The sequence below is a fragment of the Oncorhynchus mykiss genome, chromosome 13 (genome assembly GCF_057628025.1).
Source record: "Oncorhynchus mykiss isolate SJ-2025 chromosome 13, ASM5762802v1, whole genome shotgun sequence".
In the NCBI taxonomy this organism is placed as follows: Eukaryota; Metazoa; Chordata; class Actinopteri; order Salmoniformes; family Salmonidae; genus Oncorhynchus; species Oncorhynchus mykiss.
Window position 1 is genome coordinate 76,936,624 of NC_143034.1, and position 24,747 is coordinate 76,961,370.

Here is a 24,747-nt window from a genome sequence, read left to right on the forward strand (position 1 = left end):
CCTGTATAGATGTTTGACCTGTCTTGCTGTGTTCATGTCCTCTTGTCATTTCAGCCTGTTTGACCTGTCTTGCTGTGTTCATGTCCTCTTGTCATTTCAGCCTGTATAGATGGTTGACCTGTCTTGCTGTGTTCATGTCCTCTTGTCATTTCAGCCTGTATAGATGTTTGACCTGTCTTGCTGTGTTCATGTCCTCTTGTCATTTCAGCCTGTTTGACCTGTCTTGCTGTGTTCATGTCCTCTTGTCATTTCAGCCTGTATAGATGTTTGACCTGTCTTGCTGTGTTCATGTCCTCTTGTCATTTCAGCCTGTTTGACCTGTCTTGCTGTGTTCATGTCCTCTTGTCATTTCAGCCTGTTTGACCTGTCTTGCTGTGTTCATGTCCTCTTGTCATTTCAGCCTGTTTGACCTGTCTTGCTGTGTTCATGTCCTCTTGTCATTTCAGGCTGTATGGATGTTTGAGCTGTCTTGCTGTGTTCATGTCTTCTTATCATTTCAGCCTGTATAGATGTTTGACCTGTCTTGCTGTGTTCATGTCCTCTTGTCATTTCAGGCTGTATAGATGTTTGACCTGTCTTGCTGTGTTCATGTGCTCTTGTCATTTCAGCCTGTTTGACCTGTCTTGCTGTGTTCATGTCCTCTTGTCATTTCAGCCTGTATGGATGTTTGACCTGTCTTGCTGTGTTCATGTCCTCTTGTCATTTCAGCCTGTATAGATGTTTGACCTGTCTTGCTGTGTTCATGTGCTCTTGTCATTTCAGCCTGTATAGATGTTTGACCTGTGTTGCTGTGTTCATGTCCTCTTGTCATTTCAGCCTGTATGGATGTTTGACCTGTCTTGCTGTGTTCATGTCCTCTTGTCATTTCAGCCTGTATAGATGTTTGACCTGTCTAGCTGTGTTCATGTCCTCTTGTCATTTCAGCCTGTTTGACCTGTCTTGCTGTGTTCATGTCCTCTTGTCATTTCAGCCTGTTTGACCTGTCTTGCTGTGTTTATGTCCTCTTGTCATTTCAGCCTGTTTGACCTGTCTTGCTGTGTTCATGTCCTCTTGTCATTTCAGCCTGTATAGATGTTTGACCTGTCTTGCTGTGTTCATGTGCACTTGGAATTATTAGAAATCAAGAGTTTTTTTTTTTCTGACATCGCCAAACGGACCTGTTGTTCCAGACCGTCAGAAGAACCCTTGAATGCGGCCTTTTGTGTCCATCTCTCTTGCCGTCCCTACCCGTTGACATTTGACCTCTTTTAATCATCGTCTCTCAGCCTGTGTCATTTCCTTTTGACCCCTGACCTGCTAACCCCCTTGATCTCCAACCCCTTCAGGTTGCTGATCCAGTTTGTGAACGACTCTAGCGCCCCCTCGTGGCAGGGCTACTTCTACACCGCGCTGCTCTTCGTTTGCACCTGCTTCCAGACCCTCATCCTGCAGAAGTACTTCCATGTGTGCTTCGTCACGGGAATGAGGCTACGCACTGCTATAGTAGGAGCTGTCTACAGGAAGGTAATCACTATCGACTTGCCTAGTTAAATGAAGGTACAATTTAAATAAAGGTTTCGTTTAAATAATATTCTGCTGATCAATTCATTGATTTGATTAGTGATTGATTGTTTTGATTAGTGACTGATTGATTTGATTAGTGACTGATTGATTTGATTAGTGATTGATTGAGAGTTAATTTGGCATGAGGCTCCACACCGCAATAGTAGGGGCTGTCTACTGATCGTAGGTGTACTAATCAATCAATCAATATTCTGCCGATGATCGATTGATCTGACTTTTGTAGACCCTTCATAGACCCTTACCCCCTGTCTGACCTTTAACCTCTAACCTCTCCCAGGCTCTGGTGATCAGTAACGCGGCGCGGCGTACGTCTACAGTGGGAGAGATCGTCAACCTGATGTCGGTCGACGCCCAGCGCTTCATGGACCTCATCACCTACATCAACATGATCTGGTCTGCTCCTCTACAGGTCATACTGGCCCTGTACTTCCTGTGGCAGGTACGCACCAAAGATCTTTTAAATAAACCAAGAGGTCATACTGGCCCTGTACTTCCTGTGGCAGGTACGCACCAAAGATCTTTAAATAAACCAAGAGGTCATACGGGCCCTGTAATTCCTGTGGCAGGTACGCACCAAAGATCTTTTAAATAAACCAAGAGGTCATACGGGCCCTGTAATTCCTGTGGCTGGTACGCACCAAAGATCTTTTAAATAAACCAAGAGGTCATACGGGCCCTGTAATTCCTGTGGCAGGTACGCACCAAAGATCTTTTAAATAAACCAAGAGGTCATACGGGCCCTGTAATTCCTGTGGCAGGTACGCACCAAAGATCTTTTAAATAAACCAAGAGGTCATACGGGCCCTGTAATTCCTGTGGCAGGTACGCACCAAAGATCTTTAAATAAACCAAGAGGTCATACTGGTTCTGTACATCCTGTGGCAGGTACTTGTTACTGACTGGGAGTGATCTGGATAGCATTTTGATGGCGCAAGTAGACACATTCCAAGCTAAGGAGTGATGTTCTAAATCCAACTCTGTTACATACGCAGCAGAGACTGTTGTTATCTTAACAGTTTCTCAGTGGTTTGTGATGTCATGTCCTGTGTAGAACTTGGGTCCGTCGGTGCTGGCTGGCGTGGCTGTAATGGTTCTGATGGTGCCAATCAACGGTGTGATCGCCATGAAGACCAAGACATACCAGGTACCTCTCTGACCCCTTATTCACAACATACCAGGTACCTCTCTGACCCCTTATTCACAACATACCAGGTACCTCTGACCCCTTATTCACAACATACCAGGTATCACTCTGATACCAGGTATCGCTAGAGATGTAGCGGCAATGTAATAGAGATGTAGCGGCAATGTAATGGAGTTGTAATAGAGATGTAATAGAGATGTAATAGAGATGTAATAGAGATGTAATAGAGATGTAGCGGAGATGTAATAGAGTTGTAGCAGAGATGTAATAGAGTTGTAATAGAGTTGTAGCAGAGATGTAATAGAGATGTAATAGAGATATGTAGCAGAGATGTAATAGAGATGTAATAGAGATGTAATAGAGTTGTAATAGAGATGTAATAGAGATGTAATAGAGATGTAATGGAGTTGTAGCAGAGATGTAATAGAGATGTAATAGAGATGTAATAGAGATATGTAGCAGAGATGTAATAGAGATGTAATAGAGATGTAATAGAGTTGTAGCAGAGATGTAATAGAGATGTAATAGAGTTGTAATAGAGATGTAATAGAGATGTAATAGAGTTGTAGCGGAGTTGTAGCAGAGATGTAATGGAGTTGTAGCAGAGATGTAATAGAGATGTAGCAGAGATGTAATGGAGTTGTAGCAGAGATGTAATAGAGATGTAATAGATGTAATAGAGATGTAATAGAGATGTAATAGAGATGTAATGGAGTTGTAGCAGAGATGTAATAGAGTTGTAATAGAGATGTAATAGAGATGTAATAGAGTTGTAGCGGAGTTGTAGCAGAGATGTAATGGAGTTGTAGCAGAGATGTAATAGAGATGTAATGGAGTTGTAGCAGAGATGTAATAGAGATGTAGCAGAGATGTAATGGAGTTGTAGCAGAGATGTAATAGAGATGTAATAGATGTAATAGAGATGTAATAGAGATGTAATAGAGATGTAATGGAGTTGTAGCAGAGATGTAATAGAGTTGTAATAGAGATGTAATAGAGATGTAATAGAGTTGTAATGGAGATGTAGCGGAGATGTAATAGAGATGTAATGGAGTTGTAGCAGAGATGTAATAGAGTTGTAATAGAGTTGTAGCAGAGATGTAATAGAGATGTAATAGAGATGTAATAGAGTTGTAATAGAGATGTAATAGAGATGTAATAGAGTTGTAGCGGAGTTGTAGCAGAGATGTAATGGAGTTGTAGCAGAGATGTAATAGAGATGTAATGGAGTTGTAGCAGAGATGTAATAGAGATGTAGCAGAGATGTAATGGAGTTGTAGCAGAGATGTAATAGAGATGTAATAGATGTAATAGAGATGTAATAGAGATGTAATAGAGATGTAATGGAGTTGTAGCAGAGATGTAATAGAGATGTAGCAGAGATGTAATGGAGTTGTAGCAGAGATGTAATAGAGATGTAATAGATGTAATGGAGTTGTAGCAGAGATGTAATAGAGATGTAATGGAGTTGTAGCAGAGATGTAATAGAGTTGTAGCAGAGATGTAATAGAGATGTAATAGAGATGTAATGGAGTTGTAGCAGAGATGTAATAGATATGTAGCAGAGATGTAATGGAGTTGTAATGGAGTTGTAATAGAGTTGTAATAGAGATGTAATAGAGATGTAATAGAGATGTAATAGAGATATGTAGCAGAGATGTAATAGAGATGTAATAGAGATGTAATAGAGATGTAATAGAGTTGTAATAGAGATGTAATAGAGATGTAATAGAGATGTAATGGAGTTGTAGCAGAGATGTAATAGAGATGTAATAGAGATGTAATAGAGATATGTAGCAGAGATGTAATAGAGATGTAATAGAGATGTAATAGAGTTGTAATAGAGATGTAATAGAGATGTAATAGAGTTGTAATAGAGTTGTAGCGGAGTTGTAGCAGAGATGTAATAGAGTTGTAATAGAGATGTAATAGAGATGTAATAGAGTTGTAGCGGAGTTGTAGCAGAGATGTAATGGAGTTGTAGCAGAGATGTAATAGAGATGTAATGGAGTTGTAGCAGAGATGTAATAGAGATGTAGCAGAGATGTAATGGAGTTGTAGCAGAGATGTAATAGAGATGTAATAGATGTAATAGAGATGTAATAGAGATGTAATGGAGTTGTAGCAGAGATGTAATAGAGTTGTAATAGAGATGTAATAGAGTTGTAATGGAGATGTAGCGGAGATGTAATAGAGATGTAATGGAGTTGTAGCAGAGATGTAATAGAGTTGTAATAGAGTTGTAGCAGAGATGTAATAGAGTTGTAATAGAGATGTAATAGAGTTGTAATGGAGATGTAGCGGAGATGTAATAGAGATGTAATGGAGTTGTAGCAGAGATGTAATAGAGTTGTAATAGAGTTGTAGCAGAGATGTAATAGAGATGTAATAGAGATGTAATAGAGTTGTAATAGAGATGTAATAGAGATGTAATAGAGTTGTAGCGGAGTTGTAGCAGAGATGTAATGGAGTTGTAGCAGAGATGTAATAGAGATGTAATGGAGTTGTAGCAGAGATGTAATAGAGATGTAGCAGAGATGTAATGGAGTTGTAGCAGAGATGTAATAGAGATGTAATAGATGTAATAGAGATGTAATAGAGATGTAATAGAGATGTAATGGAGTTGTAGCAGAGATGTAATAGAGATGTAGCAGAGATGTAATGGAGTTGTAGCAGAGATGTAATAGAGATGTAATAGATGTAATGGAGTTGTAGCAGAGATGTAATAGAGATGTAATGGAGTTGTAGCAGAGATGTAATAGAGTTGTAGCAGAGATGTAATAGAGATGTAATAGAGATGTAATGGAGTTGTAGCAGAGATGTAATAGATATGTAGCAGAGATGTAATGGAGTTGTAATGGAGTTGTAATAGAGTTGTAATAGAGATGTAATAGAGATGTAATAGAGATGTAATAGAGATATGTAGCAGAGATGTAATAGAGATGTAATAGAGATGTAATAGAGATGTAATAGAGATGTAATAGAGATGTAATAGAGATGTAATGGAGTTGTAGCAGAGATGTAATAGAGATGTAATGGAGTTGTAGCAGAGATGTAATAGATATGTAGCAGAGATGTAATGGAGTTGTAATAGAGTTGTAATAGAGATGTAATAGAGATGTAATAGAGATGTAATAGAGTTGTAATAGAGATGTAATAGAGATGTAATAGAGATGTAATAGAGATGTAATAGAGATGTAATAGAGATGTAATAGAGTTGTAGCAGAGATGTAATAGAGTTGTAATAGAGTTGTAGCGGAGATGTAATAGAGATGTAATAGAGATGTAATAGAGTTGTAGCAGAGTTGTAATAGAGATGTAATAGAGATGTAATGGAGTTGTAGCAGAGATGTAATAGATATGTAGCAGAGATGTAATGGAGTTGTAATGGAGTTGTAATAGAGTTGTAATAGAGTTGTAATAGAGTTGTAATAGAGATGTAATAGAGATGTAATAGAGATGTAATAGAGATGTAATGGAGATGTAATGGAGATGTAATGGAGATGTAATAGAGATGTAATAGAGATGTAATAGTTGTAATAGAGATGTAATAGAGATGTAATAGAGTTGTAGCAGAGTTGTAATAGAGTTGTAATAGAGATGTAATAGAGATGTAATAGAGATGTAATAGAGTTGTAGCAGAGTTGTAATAGAGTTGTAGCAGAGATGTAATAGAGTTGTAATAGAGTTGTAGCGGAGATGTAATAGAGATATGTAGCAGAGATGTAATAGAGATGTAATAGAGATGTAATAGAGATGTAATAGAGATGTAGCAGAGATGTAATGGAGTTGTAGCAGAGATGTAATAGAGATGTAATAGAGATGTAATAGAGATGTAATAGAGATGTAGCAGAGATGTAATGGAGTTGTAGCAGAGATGTAATAGAGATGTAATAGAGATGTAATAGAGATGTAATAGAGTTGTAGCAGAGATGTAATAGAGTTGTAATAGAGTTGTAGCGGAGATGTAATAGAGATGTAATAGAGATGTAATAGAGTTGTAGCAGAGTTGTAATAGAGATGTAATAGAGTTGTAATGGAGTTGTAGCAGAGATGTAATAGAGATGTAATAGATGTAATGGAGTTGTAGCAGAGATGTAATAGAGTTGTAGCAGAGATGTAATAGAGATGTAATAGAGTTGTAGCAGAGATGTAATAGAGATGTAATAGAGTTGTAGCAGAGATGTAATAGAGATGTAATAGAGATGTAATAGAGTTGTAATAGAGTTGTAGCAGAGATGTAATAGAGATGTAATAGAGTTGTAATGGAGTTGTAGCAGAGATGTAATAGAGATGTAATAGATGTAATGGAGTTGTAGCAGAGATGTAATAGAGTTGTAGCAGAGATGTAATAGAGATGTAATAGAGTTGTAGCAGAGATGTAATAGAGATGTAATAGAGATGTAATAGATGTAATGGAGTTGTAGCAGAGATGTAATAGAGTTGTAGCAGAGATGTAATAGAGATGTAATAGAGTTGTAGCAGAGATGTAATAGAGATGTAATAGATGTAATGGAGATGTAATAGAGATGTAATAGAGATGTAATAGAGATGTAATAGATGTAATAGAGATGTAATAGAGATGTAATAGAGATGTAATAGAGATGTAATAGATGTAATGGAGATGTAGCAGAGATGTAATAGAGATGTAATGGAGTTGTAGCAGAGATGTAATAGATGTAATGGAGTTGTAGCAGAGATGTAATAGAGATGTAGCGGAGTTGTAATGGAGATGTAATAGAGATATGTAGCAGAGATGTAATAGAGTTGTAGCAGAGTTGTAATGGAGCAGAGATATGTAGCAGAGATGTAATAGAGATATGTAGCAGAGATGTAATAGCCAGCGTTGTGTGTTGTGATCACCAGGTAGCTCAGATGAAGAGTAAAGACAACCGCATCAAGCTGATGAACGAAGTTCTCAACGGCATCAAGGTATCACATCACATGTCTTTTGACCTGAGGTTTATATACTGTTTGAATTTGTATCACATTTTATGTATGTTTCTGCATGTCAGGGTTGGGGTCAAATACTTCCAGTTCTTTCAGCGTTTCCTCTAGCCTGGCTGGAGTGCCAGATGGGCTGGGTTTGCAGTTTATTAAGCCAGACAGACACAGCCGGACGAGCTCAGTCAGACACAGCCGGACGAGCTCAGTCAGACACAGCCGGACGAGCTCAGTCAGACACAGCCGGACGAGCTCAGTCAGACACAGCCGGACGAGCTCAGTCAGACACAGCCGGACGAGCTCAGTCAGACACAGCCGGACGAGCTCAGTCAGACACAGCCGGACGAGCTCAGTCAGACACAGCCGGACGAGCTCAGTCAGACACAGCCGGACGAGCTCAGTCAGACACAAATTTGATCAATTTGATCAATGTTTCTGAATATGTACCGAGATGTTCAAATAAACCTAAACCTGAACCTAAAGGTGTTGAAGCTGTATGCGTGGGAGCTGGCCTTCAAAGACAAGGTGTCAGCCATCAGAGAGAGCGAGCTCCGTGTCCTCAAGAAGGCTGCTTACCTGGGGGCAATATCCACCTTCACCTGGGTCTGTGCTCCCTTTCTGGTGAGTTACAGAGACATGTAGACACACACACACACACACACACATATGCATGCTCACACTCACTCTTACATGGTCACTTGATCCACCTATGTCCCTGACATAAATATTTAACATTGTCTTTGATTGTCTCTGCCCTCCCCTCAGTATATCTGATGATGATATTTAACATGTATTTCCCCTCCCATCCCCCAGGTGGCGCTGTGTACGTTCAGTTTATATGACGGTATTGTTATACGATATATAACATGTATTTCCCCTCCCATCCCCCAGGTGGCGCTGTGAACGTTCAGTTTATGTGATGGTATTGTTATACGATATATAACATGTATTTCACCTCCCATCCCCCAGGTGGCGCTGTGAACGTTCAGTTTATGTGATGGTATTGTTATACGATATATAACATGTATTTCCCCTCCCATCCCCCAGGTGGCGCTGTGAACGTTCAGTTTATGTGATGGTATTGTTATACGATATATAACATGTATTTCCCCTCCCATCCCCCAGGTGGTGCTGTCTATGTGATATTATGATATATAACATGTATTTCCCCTCCCATCCCCCAGTTGGTCGCTGTCTACAGTCATTGTATGTTATGATATTATATATTTTTATATGATATATAACATGTATTTCCCCTCCCATCCCCCAGTTGGTCGCTGTCTACAGTCATTGTATGTTATGATATTATATATTTTTATATGATATATAACATGTATTTCCTCTCCCATCCCCCAGGTGGTGCTGTCTACAGTCATTGTATGTTATGATATTATATATTTTTATATGATATATAACATGTATTTCCTCTCCCATCCCCCAGGTGGTGCTGTCTACAGTCATTGTATGTTATGATATTATATATTTTTATATGATATATAACATGTATTTCCCCTCCCATCCCCCAGGTGGTGCTGTCTACAGTCATTGTATGTTATGATATTATATATTTTTATATTATATATAACATGAATTTCCCCTCCCATCCCCCAGGTGGCGCTGTCTACGTTCACCGTGTATGTGATGATAGATGAGAGGAACGTGCTGGATGCTCAGAAGGCATTTGTGTCTCTGGCTCTGTTCAACATCCTGCGTTTCCCCCTCAACATGCTGCCCATGGTCATCAGCAGCATGGTCCAGGTAGGTGTGCTGATCAGGTCTGGACAGCAAATCAATCGATCAAATAATCTATCTACAAATCAATCAATATGCAAATTCAATCGAATCAGTCACTGTATTCATCTATAAATCAAATCCATCAATGTATCAATGAAGTGAAACAGTAAACTAACCAATTAACTCCAACCAATCAGATTCCATCTAGGTGATTAATTCATTAACATGTAACATGTGTGGACCAGATACGTGCTAAGGGCTGTACTGCAGATCACTCTATGGCTGCGTTTACACATGCAGCCCAGTTCTGATTTATATGTTTCCCTAATACGTTGTTTGACCAATCAGATCAGCTCTTGCCAATAATTGGGCAAAATATCAGAATTGGCCACAGACAGACAGACAGACAGACAGATTCATATGCTGTACAGACCGGTGAGCTGCACCATGCTGCTGGTGACCAGGGGCAAGATATTGATCAATCAATCAATCAATAAATCAATCTTTCAGCCTCGTGGTGCAGGTCAGTATGGTATATCAATTAGTCAATCGGTCAGTCCATTGGCCAATTAATTAATCAGTCAATCGATCAATCAGTTGGTTACTAATGAATGAATCCATCAACCAAAGTTGATCATTGTCATCATAGGATCATGACAAATCATGTCCAATATTGTATTGATAGTATTGGAATGATATATAGTCATGTCGGCAGGGTAGCCCACCGTTGCTAGGCCGTCATTGAAAATAAGAATTTGACTTGCCTAGTTAAATAAGGTTATAAAAAAAAATCCAATATAGTATTGATAGTAATGGAATGGTATACAGTTGAAGTCAGAAGTACATACACTTAGGTTGGAGTCATTATAACTCGTTTTTCAACCACTCCACAAATTTCTTCTTAACAAACTATAGTTTTGGCCAGTCGGTTAGGACATCTAATTTGTGCACGACACAAGTCATTTTTCCAACAATTGTTTACAGACAGATTATTTCGCTTAAAATTCACTGTATCACAATTCCAGTGGGTCAGAAGTTTACATACACTAAGTTGACTGTGCCTTTAAACAGCTTGGAAAATTCCAGAAAATGATGTCATGGCTTTAGAAGCTTCTGATAGGCTAATTGACATCATTTGAGTCAATTGGAGGTGTACATGTGGATGTATTTCAAGGCCTACCTTCAAACTCAGCACCTCCTTGCTTGACATCGTGGGATTTTTTTTTAAAATCAGCCAAGACCTCAGAAAAATAATTGTAGACCTCCACAAGTCTGGTTCATCCTTGGGAGCAATTTCCAAACGCCTGAAGGTACCATCTGTACAAACAATGGTATACTACGCAAGTATAAACACCAATGGACCACGCAGTCGTCGTACCGCTCAGGAAGGAGACGCGTTCTGTCTCCTAGAGATAAAACGAGTCCAATGTCGACATAACCTGAAAGGCCGCTCAGCAAGGAAAAAGCTACTGCTCCAAAACCGCCATAAAAAAGCCAGACTACAGTTTGCAACTGCACATGGGGACAAAGATCGTACTTTTTGGAGAAATGTCCTCTGGTCTGATGAAACAAAAATAGAACTGTTTGGCCATAATCGTTATGTTTGGAGGAAAAAGGGGGAGAACACCATGCCAACCGTGAAGCACGGGGGTGGCAGAATCATGTTGTGGAAGAAGAACACCATCCCAACCGTGAAGCACGGGGGTGGCAGCATCATGTTGTGGAAGAAGTACACCATGCCAACCGTGAAGCACGGGGGTGGCAGCATCATGTTGTGGAAGAAGAACACCATCCCAACCGTGAAACACGGGGGTGGCAGAATCATGTTGTGGGGGTGCTTTGCTGCAGGAGGGACTGGTGCACTTCACAAAATAGATGGCATCGTGAAAATTATGTGGATATATTGAAGCAACATCTCAAGACATCAGTCAGGAAGTTAAAGCTTGGTTGCAAATGGGTCTTCCAAATGGACAATGACCCCAAGCATACTTCCAAAGTTGTGACAAAATGGCTTGTTACTACAGAACATTGGTTATATATTTATTAATTATTCAAAAAAAGTTTTTTTCCAAACTAATTTTGCACGCCCAATTTTTCAGTTTTTGATTTGTTAAAAAACTTTGAAATATCCAATAAATGTTGTTCCACTTCATGATTGTGTCCCACTTGTTGTTGATTCTTCACAAAAAAATAACGTTTTATATCTTTATGTTTGAAGCCTGAAATGTGGCAAAAGGTCGCAAAGTTCAAGGGGGCCGAATACTTTCGCATGGCACTGTAAATTGCCCAGGCTACACTGGTTACTCGAGCGATAACAGGCTACACTGGTAACTGGAGCGATAACAGGCTACACTGGTAACTTGAGCGATAACAGGCTACACTGGTAACTGGAGCGATAACAGCCTATACTGTGCTAATGTCAATAATACATAACAACCTCCATGAAGCCTAAAATACACAATCAAGGGATTGCTTCTATTTATTTAACCTGCCCTTCAGCCACCCTTCAGCCCCCCACCTGCCCTTCAGCCCCCCACCTGCCCTCCAGCCCCCCACCCTCCCTTCAGCCAACCACCCTCCCTTCAGCCAACCACCCTCCCTTCAGCCCCCCACCTGCCCTTCAGCCAACCACCCTCCCTTCAGCCAACCACCCTCCCTTCAGCCAACCACCTGCCCTTCAGCCCCCAACCTGCCCTTCAGCCCCCAACCTGCCCTTCAACCAACCACCTGCCCTTCAGCCAACCACCTGCCCTTCAGCCCCCCACCCGCCCTTCAGCCAACCACCCTTCAGCCCCCCACCTGCCCTTCAGCCACCCTTCAGCCCCCCACCCGCCCTTCAGCCAACCACCCTTCAGCCCCCCACCTGCCCTTCAGCCACCCTTCAGCCCCCCACCCGCCCTTCAGCCAACCACCCTTCAGCCCCCCACCTGCCCTTCAGCCACCCTTCAGCCCCCCACCCGCCCTTCTAGCCAACCACCCTTCAGCCCCCCACCCACCCTTCAGCCAACCAACCTCAGTCGCCCGCCCACCCTTCAGCCACACAATATGTAATGACCCTAAACCCATCCTCCTGCAGATATAACTGCGGGGACTGCGGGTTATGAATCAACCCGCGCATCACTAATATGCATCCTCTCCCTGCTGTCTCCTTCCTCCATCTCTGTCTCTCTTTCTCTCCCTCCCTCCATCTGTCTCCCTCTCTCCTTGTCTCTTTCTCTCTCCCTCCCTCCATCTGTCTCCCTCTCCCCGCTGTCTCCTTCCTCCATCTATGTCTCTCTTTCTCTCCCTCCCTCCATCTGTCTCCCTCCCTGCTGTCTCCTTCCTCCATCTCTGTCTCTCTTTCTCTCCCTCCCTCCCTCCCTCCCTCCATCTGTCTCCCTCTCCCTGCTGTCTCCTTCCTCCATCTGTCTCTCTTTCTCTCCCTCCCTCCATCTGTCTCCCTCTCTCCCTGTCTCTTTCTCTCTCCCTCCCTCCATCTGTCTCCCTCTCTCCCTGTCTCTTTCTCTCTCCTTCCCTCCATCTGTCTCCCTCTCTCCCTGTCTCTTTCTCTCTCCCTCCCTCCATCTGTCTCCCTGTCTCTTTCTCTCTCCCTCCCTCCATCTGTCTCCCTCTCCCCGCTGTCTCCTTCCTCCATCTCTGTCTCTTTCTCTCTCCCTCCCTCCATCTGTCTCCCTCTCTCCCTGTCTCTTTCTCTCTCCCTCCCTCCATCTGTCTCCCACTCTCCCTGTCTCTTTCTCTCTCCTTCCCTCCATCTGTCTCCCTCTCTCCCTGTCTCTTTCTCTCTCCCTCCCTCCATCTGTCTCCCTCTCTCCCTGTCTCTTTCTCTCTCCCTCCCTCCATCTGTCTCCCTCTCTCCCTGTCTCTTTCTCTCCCTCCCTCCATCTGTCTCCCTCTCTCCCTGTCTCTTTCTCTCTCCTTCCCTCCATCTCTCTCTGCAGGCCAGTGTTTCTATGAAACGTCTGTGTGTGTTTCTGTCTCATGAGGAGCTGCAGGAGGACAGTGTGGAGCGCATGGCTGTAGCAGGCTGTGAGTCACATATGTACACACACACACACACACACAGAGTGAGAAACACACACACACACACACACACAGAATGAGAAACACACGCAGACAGAGTGAGAAACACACACAGACAGAGTGAGAAACACAGGCAGAAAGGCCATCCCAGCCTCTGTACCCAGATGCTGTTTGATGTGTTAGTCTTTAATGAGGCTTCAATACTCTCTCTCTCTCTCTCTACTCACTTCCTGTTCCTCTCTCTTGTATGTCTTCCTCTGTTCCCAGGCTCAGACAGTATCTCCATTGAGGACGGGGTGTTCAGCTGGTGTAGAAACGATGCCCCCACTCTGAAGAGGTATTGCTCAGAGAAGAGTGTTGTCCTATGTATTCACCCCCCCCCCCCCTCTTGACTTTGTTACTTTCATGTCAGTTGGAGGCTTACTGCATATTCTATTACTATAGTATACATACACACAGCTTACTGCATATTATATTACTATATTATACATACACACAGCTTACTGCATATTATATTACTATAGTATACACACAGCTTACTGCGTATTACATTACTGTAGTATACATACACACAGCTTACTGCATATTATATTACTATAGTATATATACACACAGCTTACTGCATATTATATTACTATATTATACATACACACAGCTTACTGCATATTATATTACTATAGTATACATACACACAGCTTACTGCATATTATATTACTATAGTATACATACACACAGCTTACTGCATATTATATTACTATAGTATACACACAGCTTACTGCATATTATATTACTATAGTATACATACACACAGCTTACTGCATATTATATTACTATAGTATATATACACACAGCTTACTGCATATTATATTACTATAGTATACATACACACAGCTTACTGCATATTATATTACTATAGTATATATACACACAGCTTACTGCATATTATATTACTATAGTATACATACACACAGCTTACTGCATATTATATTACTGTAGTATACATACACACAGCTTACTGCATATTATATTACTATAGTATACACACAGCTTACTGCATATTCTATTACTATAGTATACACACAGCTTACTGCATATTATATTACTATAGTATACACACGGCTTACTGCATATTATATTACTATAGTATACACACGGCTTACTGCATATTATATTACTATAGTATACATACACACAGCTTACTGCATATTATATTACTATAGTATACACACAGCTTACTGCATATTCTATTACTATAGTATACACACAGCTTACTGCATATTATATTACTATAGTATACATACACACAGCTTACTGCATATTATATTACTATAGTATATATACACACAGCTTACTGCATATTATATTACTATAGTATACATACACACAGCTTACTGCATATTATATTACTATAGTATATATACACACAGCTTACTGCATATTATATTACTATAGTATATATACACACATCTTACTGCATATTATATTACTATAGTATACATACACACAGCTTACTGCATATTATATTACTATAGTATACATACACACAGCTTACTGCATATTATATTACTATAGTATATATACACACAGCTTACTGCATATTATATTACTATAGTATATATACACACAGCTTACTGCATATTATATTACTATAGTATATATACACACAGCTTACTGCATATTATATTACTATAGTATACATACACACAGCTTACTGCATATTATATTACTATAGTATACATACACACAGCTTACTGCATATTATATTACTATAGTATATATACACACAGCTTACTGCATATTATATTACTATAGTATACATACACACAGCTTACTGCATATTATATTACTATAGTATATATACACACAGCTTACTGCATATTATATTACTATAGTATATATACACACAGCTTACTGCATATTATATTACTATAGTATATATACACACAGCTTACTGCATATTATATTACTATAGTATATATACACACAGCTTACTGCATATTATATTACTATAGTATATATACACACAGCTTACTGCATATTATATTACTATAGTATACATACACACAGCTTACTGCATATTATATTACTATAGTATATATACACACAGCTTACTGCATATTATATTACTATAGTATACAGACACACAGCTTACTGCATATTATATTACTATAGTATATATACACACAACTTACTGCATATTATATTACTATAGTATATATACACACAGCTTACTGCATATTATATTACTATAGTATACACACGGCTTACTGCATATTATATTACTATAGTATACACACAGCTTACTGCATATTCTATTACTATAGTATATATACACACAGCTTACTGCATATTATATTACTATAGTATACATACACACAGCTTACTGCATATTATATTACTATAGTATATATACACACAACTTACTGCATATTATATTACTATAGTATACACACAGCTTACTGCATATTATATTACTATAGTATACATACACACAGCTTACTGCATATTATATTACTATAGTATATATACACACAGCTTACTGCATATTATATTACTATAGTATACATACACACAGCTTACTGCATATTATATTACTATAGTATATATACACACAGCTTACTGCATATTATATTACTATAGTATATATATACACACAGCTTACTGCATATTATATTACTATAGTATACATACACACAGCTTACTGCATATTATATTACTGTAGTATATATACACACAGCTTACTGCATATTATATTACTATAGTATATATACACACAGCTTACTGCATATTATATTACTATAGTATATATACACACAGCTTACTGCATATTATATTACTATATTATACATACACACAGCTTACTGCATATTATATTACTATAGTATACATACACACAGCTTACTGCATATTATATTACTGTAGTATATATACACACAGCTTACTGCATATTATATTACTATAGTATATATACACACAGCTTACTGCATATTATATTACTATAGTATACACACGGCTTACTGCATATTATATTACTATAGTATACATACACACAGCTTACTGCATATTATATTACTGTAGTATATATACACACAACTTACTGCATATTATATTACTATAGTATACATACACACAGCTTACTGCATATTATATTACTATAGTATATATACACACAGCTTACTGCATATTATATTACTATAGTATACATACACACAGCTTACTGCATATTATATTACTATAGTATACATACACACAGCTTACTGCATATTATATTACTATAGTATATATACACACAGCTTACTGCATATTATATTACTATAGTATATATACACACAGCCTCTAACTCCTCTCTTGCTGTCTCGCTCTCCCTTTCTCGCTCTCCCTCGCTCCCTCTATCCCTCTCTCTCTCTCTCTCTCTGGCTTCCTCTGTCTCTGTCTCTCTCTCTCTCTCTCTCTCTTTATTTCTCTCTCTCTCTTTCTCTCTCTCTTTCTCTTTCTCTCTGTCTCTGTCTCTCTGTCTCTGCAGGTTGAGTGTACGTATCCCAGATGGGTCTCTGGTAGCTGTGGTGGGACACGTTGGCTCAGGGAAATCCTCTCTGCTTTCTGCTCTGCTGGGGGAGATGGAGAAACTAGAGGGATCTGTCTCTGTCAAGGTACATAAACACTTAAGGCTGACAACATAGAGAGAGAGATGTGACTGGGTGTTGTTGTTTTAAAGGAAATTCCTTCCATATCTGTATACTTTTGTACAGTCCAGGTGTGTAGCCAGGGAGACAGATAGTAGGGGTGTTGACAGAGGCTGGCCAAGGTGGGGCTCCAACCCACGTCAGCAGGGGCATGGGGTCCAGAGTCTGGAGCTAAGACACCAGACCACGGCATGATGTAGTTGGTTTTAACGTCAGCAGCTATGACTGTTGATGTTATGTCTCCCTCCCTCCCTCCCTCCCCCCACTATCTCTCTCTCTCTCCCCCCCCCCCCCCTCTCTCTCTCTCTCCCTCTCTCTCTCCCTCTCTCCAGGGCTCTGTGGCCTATGTACCTCAGCAGGCGTGGATCCAGAATGCCACGCTGAAAGACAACATAGTGTTTGGTCAGGAGAGGAAGGAGAGCTGGTACCACAGAGTGGTGGAGGCCTGCGCCCTGCTGCCAGACCTGGAGATCCTGCCTGCTGGAGACGGCACTGAGATCGGGGAGAAGGTGAGGACAGGAGGGGGGTCTGGTGGGGGTTAGGGTTAGATCAGGGAGAAGGTGAGGACAGGAGGGGGTCTGGTGGGGGTTAGGGTTAGATCAGGGAGAAGGTGAGGACAGGAGGGGGTTTGGTGTGGGTTAGATCAGGGAGAAGGTGAGGACAGGAGGGTTAGGATTAGAACCCATGTCTGGTCTTGGGAGAATGTATCCTGCTGTACAGGTAGTGAATGGAGAACCCATGTCTGGTCTTGGGCGCTGGCAGTATTGATGGTTGTATTTTAACACGGGTGTCTTCCCTCCTCCTCCTCCTCTTCCCCCTCCTCCTCCTCAGGGTGTGAACCTGTCAGGGGGTCAGAAGCAGAGGGTCAGTCTGGCCAGGGCGGTCTACTGCGACTGTGCTGTCTATCTATTGGACGATCCTCTGTCGGCGGTCGACGCCCACGTGGGCAAACACATCTTCGAGAAGGTTGTCGGGCCCCAGGGAGTCCTCAAGGACAGGGTAAGAGGTCGTAACCCCAAAACAGAGGTCAGGGTTTATAATAGGGATGTGGTTTGGATTTGGTTTACAGTGTGACTCTCTGTGTGTGTGACTGATTTTTGTCTCTGTAGACTCGTGCTGGTGACACTGTGTGTGTCTTCCTTTTATAGGACGTCACACACACGTTATGGGACGTCCTTGCTGGGGGCGGGTCTACTCGTTAGGGGCGGGACTACTCGTTAGGGGCGGGACTACTCGTTAGGGGCGGGTCTACTCGTTAGGGGCGGGACTACTCGTTAGGGGCGGGTCTACTCGTTAGGGGCGGGTCTACTCGTTAGGGGCGGGTCTACTCGTTAGGGGCGGGTCTACTCGTTAGGACAGTGACCGTGTCTTCCTTCAGACACAGTCTAATCAGACCAGACCCAGCTGGTACCTGGTTCCTCTAGGTACCAGAACTAAACAGACCAGACCCAGCTGGTACCTGGTTCCTCTACAGTCAATGAACTAAACAGACCAGACCCAGCTGGTACCTGGTTCCTCTACAGTCAATGAACTAATCAGACCAGACCCAGCTGGTACCTGGTTCCTCTAGGTACCAGAACTAATCAGACCAGACCCAGCTGGTACCTGGTTCCTCTAGGTACCAGAACTAATCAGACCAGACCCAGCTGGTACCTGGTTCCTCTACAGTCAATGAACTAATCAGACCAGACCCAGCTGGTACCTGGTTCATATTATACAGTCAATGAACTAAACAGACCAGACCCAGCTGGTACCTGGTTCCTTTGCAGTCAATGAACTAAACAGACCAGACCCAGCTGGTACCTGGTTCCTCTACAGTCAATGAACTAATCAGACCAGACCCAGCTGGTACCTGGTTCATATTATACAGTCAATGAACTAAACAGACCAGACCCAGCTGGTACCTGGTTCCTCTACAGTCAATGAACTAAGGTAAATGGTAAATGGCCTAAGTGAACTATCTTAATTTATCCACCATCTTTGAAATGGACTCAACCTCACAAATCCCCGGCCGTCCAGTCTTCAGTCAGCTGTTCATTCAAAATATACAGTATATGTACTGTATATACACTCAGTGTACAAAACATGGTCTTTCCATGACGTGGACTGACCAGGTGAATCCAGGTGATCCCATATTGACGTCACCTGTTAAATCCACTTCAATCAGTGTAGATGAAGGGGAGGAGACCTGGTTAAAGATGAAGGGGAGGAGACCTGGTTAAAGATGAAGGGGAGGAGACCTGGTTAAAGATGAAGGGGAGACCTGGTTAAAGATGAAGGGGAGGAGACCTGGTTAAAGATGAAGGGGAGGAGACCTGGTTAAAGATGAAGGGGAGGAGACCTGGTTAAAGATGAAGGGGAGGAGACCTGGTTAAAGATGAAGGGGAGGAGACCTGGTTAAAGAGGAAGGGGAGGAGACCTGGTTAAAGAGGAAGGGGAGGAGACCTGGTTAAAGATGAAGGGGAGGAGACCTGGTTAAAGATGAAGGGGAGGAGACCTGGTTAAAGATGAAGGGGAGGAGACCTGGTTAAAGATGAAGGGGAGGAGACCTGGTTAAAGGAGGATTTTTAAGCCTTGAGACAACTGAGACATGGATTGTGTCTTTTTACCATATCTATCTTCAATCTGTCAATTCAACTAAAATCCCTTAATATACTGGATCTATTTAAAAAAGCCCTACTCTGACCCTCTATGTGTGTGTGTGTCTCTGTCTCCGTAGACTCGGGTCCTGGTGACCCACGGTCTGAGCTTCCTGCCCCAGGCAGATCTGATCCTGGTGATGGTGGAGGGAGAGATCACTGAGAGGGGATCCTACCTGGAGCTGATGGCGCGGGACGGGGCCTTCGCTGAGTTCCTCAGGACTTACGCCAACAAAGAGCAGGAAGATGACGAATCAGGTGACATATGTTATCTTCATCATCATCATCATCAGCTAGCTAGCTAGCGACATCTCTACACTATAACCTCTATAGTCATGTCGTCATCTCTATAACCACTATAGTCATGTCATCATCTCTATAACCACTATAGTCATGTCGCCATCTCTATAACCACTATAGTCATGTCGTCATCTCTATAACCACTATAGTCATGTCGTCATCTCTATAACCACTATAGTCATGTCATCATCTCTATAACCACTATAGTCATGTCGTCATCTCTATAACCACTATAGTCATGTCATCATCTCTATAACCACTATAGTCATGTCATCATCTCTATAACCTCTATAGTCATGTCATCATCTCTATAACCTCCATAGTCATGTCATCATCTCTATAACCACTATAGTCATGTCATCATCTCTATAACCACTATAGTCATGTCATCATCTCTATAACCACTATAGTCATGTCGTCATCTCTATAACCACTATAGTCATGTCGTCATCTCTATAACCACTATAGTCATGTCGTCATCTCTATAACCACTATAGTCATGTCATCATCTCAGTTTTGTCCTCTATTTGAAAACATGTGGTTCCGTTGTTCCAGTTCATCACCAAGAGAAAGTCCCTCCCCTCCAGTTTAACACATTAGCACCGTCTCCCCTGCTTGTTGTCTGTACAAGTTTAACACCACCACATTAGCACCGTCTCCCCTGCTTGTTGTCTGTACAAGTTTAACACATTAGCACCATCTCCCCTGCTTGTTGTCTGTACCAGTTTACCACATTAGTACCGTCTCCCCTGCTTGTTGTCTGTACCAGTTTAACACCACCACATTAGCACCGTCTCCCCTGCTTGTTGTCTGTACCAGTTTAACACCACCACATTAGCACCGTCTCCCCTGCTTGTTGTCTGTACCAGTTTAACACCACCACATTAGCACCGTCTCCCCTGCTTGTTGTCTGTACCAGTTTAACACATTAGCACCATCTCCCCTGCTTGTTGTCTGTACCAGTTTACCACATTAGCACCGTCTCCCCTGCTTGTTGTCTGTACCAGTTCAACACCACCACATTAGCACCGTCTCCCCTGCTTGTTGTCTGTACCAGTTTAACACCACCACAGTAGCACCGTCTCCCCTGCTTGTTGTCTGTACCAGTTTAACACCACCACATTAGCACCGTCTCCCCTGCTTGTTGTCTGTACCAGTTTACCACATTAGCACCGTCTCCCCTGCTTGTTGTCTGTACCAGTTTAACACATTAGCACCGTCTCCCCTGCTTGTTGTCTGTACCAGTTTAACACATTAGCACCGTCTCCCCTGCTTGTTGTCTGTACCAGTTTAACACATTAGCACCGTCTCCCCTGCTTGTTGTCTGTACCAGTTTAACACATTAGCACCGTCTCCCCTGCTTGTTGTCTGTACCAGTTTAACACATTAGCACCGTCTCCCCTGCTTGTTGTCTGTACCAGTTTAACACATTAGCACCGTCTCCCCTGCTTGTTGTCTGTACCAGTTTAACACATTAGCACCGTCTCCCCTGCTTGTTGTCTGTACCAGTTTAACACATTAGCACCGTCTCCCCTGCTTGTTGTCTGTACCAGTTTAACACCACCACAGTAGCACCGTCTCCCCTGCTTGTTGTCTGTACCAGTTTAACACCACCACATTAGCACCGTCTCCCCTGCCTGTTGTCTGTACCAGTTTACCACATTAGCACCGTCTCCCCTGCTTGTTGTCTGTACCAGTTTAACACATTAGCACCGTCTCCCCTGCTTGTTGTCTGTACCAGTTTAACACATTAGCACCGTCTCCCCTGCTTGTTGTCTGTACCAGTTTAACACATTAGCACCGTCTCCCCTGCTTGTTGTCTGTACCAGTTTAACACATTAGCACCGTCTCCCCTGCTTGTTGTCCGTACCAGTTTAACACCACCACATTAGCACCGTCTCCCCTGCTTGTTGTCCGTACCAGTTTAACACATTAGCACCGTCTCCCCTGCTTGTTGTCTGTACCAGTTTAACACATTAGCACCGTCTCCCCTGCTTGTTGTCTGTACCAGTTTAACACATTAGCACCGTCTCCCCTGCTTGTTGTCCGTACCAGTTTAACACATTAGCACCGTCTCCCCTGCTTGTTGTCCGTACCAGTTTAACACATTAGCACCGTCTCCCCTGCTTGTTGTCCGTACCAGTTTAACACATTAGCACCGTCTCCCCTGCTTGTTGTCTGTACCAGTTTACCACATTAGCACCGTCTCCCCTGCTTGTTGTCTGTACCAGTTTAACACATTAGCACCGTCTCCCCTGCTTGTTGTCCGTACCAGTTTAACACATTAGCACCGTCTCCCCTGCTTGTTGTCTGTACCAGTTTAACACATTAGCACCGTCTCCCCTGCTTGTTGTCCGTACCAGTTTAACACATTAGCACCGTCTCCCCTGCTTGTTGTCTGTACCAGTTTAACACATTAGCACCGTCTCCCCTGCTAGTTGTCCGTACCAGTTTAACACATTAGCACCGTCTCCCCTGCTTGTTGTCTGTACCAGTTTAACACATTAGCACCGTCTCCCCTGCTTGTTGTCCGTACCAGTTTAACACATTAGCACCGTCTCCCCTGCTTGTTGTCCGTACCAGTTCAACACCACCACATTATCACCGTCTCCCCTGCTTGTTGTCCGTACCAGTTTACCACATTAGCACCGTCTCCCCTGCTTGTTGTCCGTACCAGTTTAACACCACCACATTAGCACCGTCTCCCCTGCTTGTTGTCCGTACCAGTTTAACACATTAGCACCGTCTCCCCTGCTTGTTGTCCGTACCAGTTTACCACATTAGCACCGTCTCCCCTGCTTGTTGTCCGTACCAGTTCAACACATTAGCACCGTCTCCCCTGCTTGTTGTCTGTACCAGTTTAACACCACCACATTAGCACCATCTCCCCTGCTTGTTGTCCGTACCAGTTCAACACATTAGCACCGTCTCCCCTGCTTGTTGTCCGTACCAGTTCAACACATTAGCACCGTCTCCCCTGCTTGTTGTCTGTACCAGTTTAACACATTAGCACCGTCTCCCCTGCTTGTTGTCTGTACCAGTTCAACACCACCACATTAGCACCGTCTCCCCTGCTTGTTGTCCGTACCAGTTTAACACCACCACATTAGCACCGTCTCCCCTGCTTGTTGTCTGTACCAGTTTAACACCACCACATTAGCACCGTCTCCCCTGCTTGTTGTCTGTACCAGTTTAACACATTAGCACCATCTCCCCTGCTTGTTGTCTGTACCAGTTTACCACATTAGCACCGTCTCCCCTGCTTGTTGTCTGTACCAGTTCAACACCACCACATTAGCACCGTCTCCCCTGCTTGTTGTCTGTACCAGTTTAACACCACCACAGTAGCACCGTCTCCCCTGCTTGTTGTCTGTACCAGTTTAACACCACCACATTAGCACCGTCTCCCCTGCCTGTTGTCTGTACCAGTTTACCACATTAGCACCGTCTCCCCTGCTTGTTGTCTGTACCAGTTTAACACATTAGCACCGTCTCCCCTGCTTGTTGTCTGTACCAGTTTAACACATTAGCACCGTCTCCCCTGCTTGTTGTCTGTACCAGTTTAACACATTAGCACCGTCTCCCCTGCTTGTTGTCTGTACCAGTTTAACACATTAGCACCGTCTCCCCTGCTTGTTGTCTGTACCAGTTTAACACATTAGCACCGTCTCCCCTGCTTGTTGTCTGTACCAGTTTAACACATTAGCACCGTCTCCCCTGCTTGTTGTCCGTACCAGTTTAACACCACCACATTAGCACCGTCTCCCCTGCTTGTTGTCCGTACCAGTTTAACACATTAGCACCGTCTCCCCTGCTTGTTGTCTGTACCAGTTTAACACATTAGCACCGTCTCCCCTGCTTGTTGTCTGTACCAGTTTAACACATTAGCACCGTCTCCCCTGCTTGTTGTCCGTACCAGTTTAACACATTAGCACCGTCTCCCCTGCTTGTTGTCCGTACCAGTTTAACACATTAGCACCGTCTCCCCTGCTTGTTGTCCGTACCAGTTTAACACATTAGCACCGTCTCCCCTGCTTGTTGTCTGTACCAGTTTACCACATTAGCACCGTCTCCCCTGCTTGTTGTCTGTACCAGTTTAACACATTAGCACCGTCTCCCCTGCTTGTTGTCCGTACCAGTTTAACACATTAGCACCGTCTCCCCTGCTTGTTGTCTGTACCAGTTTAACACATTAGCACCGTCTCCCCTGCTTGTTGTCCGTACCAGTTTAACACATTAGCACCGTCTCCCCTGCTTGTTGTCTGTACCAGTTTAACACATTAGCACCGTCTCCCCTGCTTGTTGTCCGTACCAGTTTAACACATTAGCACCGTCTCCCCTGCTTGTTGTCTGTACCAGTTTAACACATTAGCACCGTCTCCCCTGCTTGTTGTCCGTACCAGTTTAACACATTAGCACCGTCTCCCCTGCTTGTTGTCCGTACCAGTTCAACACCACCACATTAGCACCGTCTCCCCTGCTTGTTGTCCGTACCAGTTTACCACATTAGCACCGTCTCCCCTGCTTGTTGTCCGTACCAGTTTAACACCACCACATTAGCACCGTCTCCCCTGCTTGTTGTCCGTACCAGTTTACCACATTAGCACCGTCTCCCCTGCTTGTTGTCCGTACCAGTTCAACACATTAGCACCGTCTCCCCTGCTTGTTGTCTGTACCAGTTTAACACCACCACATTAGCACCATCTCCCCTGCTTGTTGT

At 42.6% G+C, this 24,747-nt stretch overlaps 1 protein-coding gene across 9 annotated transcripts in view; it reads left to right on the forward strand.

Moving 5' to 3' along the window:
• Positions 1-24,747, forward strand: part of abcc1 (ATP binding cassette subfamily C member 1 (ABCC1 blood group)) — a 75,779-nt gene that overhangs the window by 26,618 nt on the left and 24,414 nt on the right. For 8 of the 9 annotated variants that reach the window (XM_090197751.1, XM_090197749.1, XM_090197750.1 and 5 more), the window contains 12 exons: positions 1,326-1,503; positions 1,841-2,002; positions 2,615-2,707; positions 7,574-7,639; positions 8,135-8,272; positions 9,263-9,409; positions 13,324-13,411; positions 13,673-13,742; positions 16,929-17,055; positions 17,421-17,597; positions 17,920-18,087; positions 19,808-19,985. In XM_090197751.1, coding sequence (XP_090053877.1) covers positions 1,326-1,503; positions 1,841-2,002; positions 2,615-2,707; positions 7,574-7,639; positions 8,135-8,272; positions 9,263-9,409; positions 13,324-13,411; positions 13,673-13,742; positions 16,929-17,055; positions 17,421-17,597; positions 17,920-18,087; positions 19,808-19,985 — 1,592 coding nt within the window. The remainder of the gene's footprint in view (positions 1-1,325; positions 1,504-1,840; positions 2,003-2,614; positions 2,708-7,573; positions 7,640-8,134; positions 8,273-9,262; positions 9,410-13,323; positions 13,412-13,672; positions 13,743-16,928; positions 17,056-17,420; positions 17,598-17,919; positions 18,088-19,807; positions 19,986-24,747) is intronic. The other variant, XM_090197758.1, reaches the window with a different exon arrangement.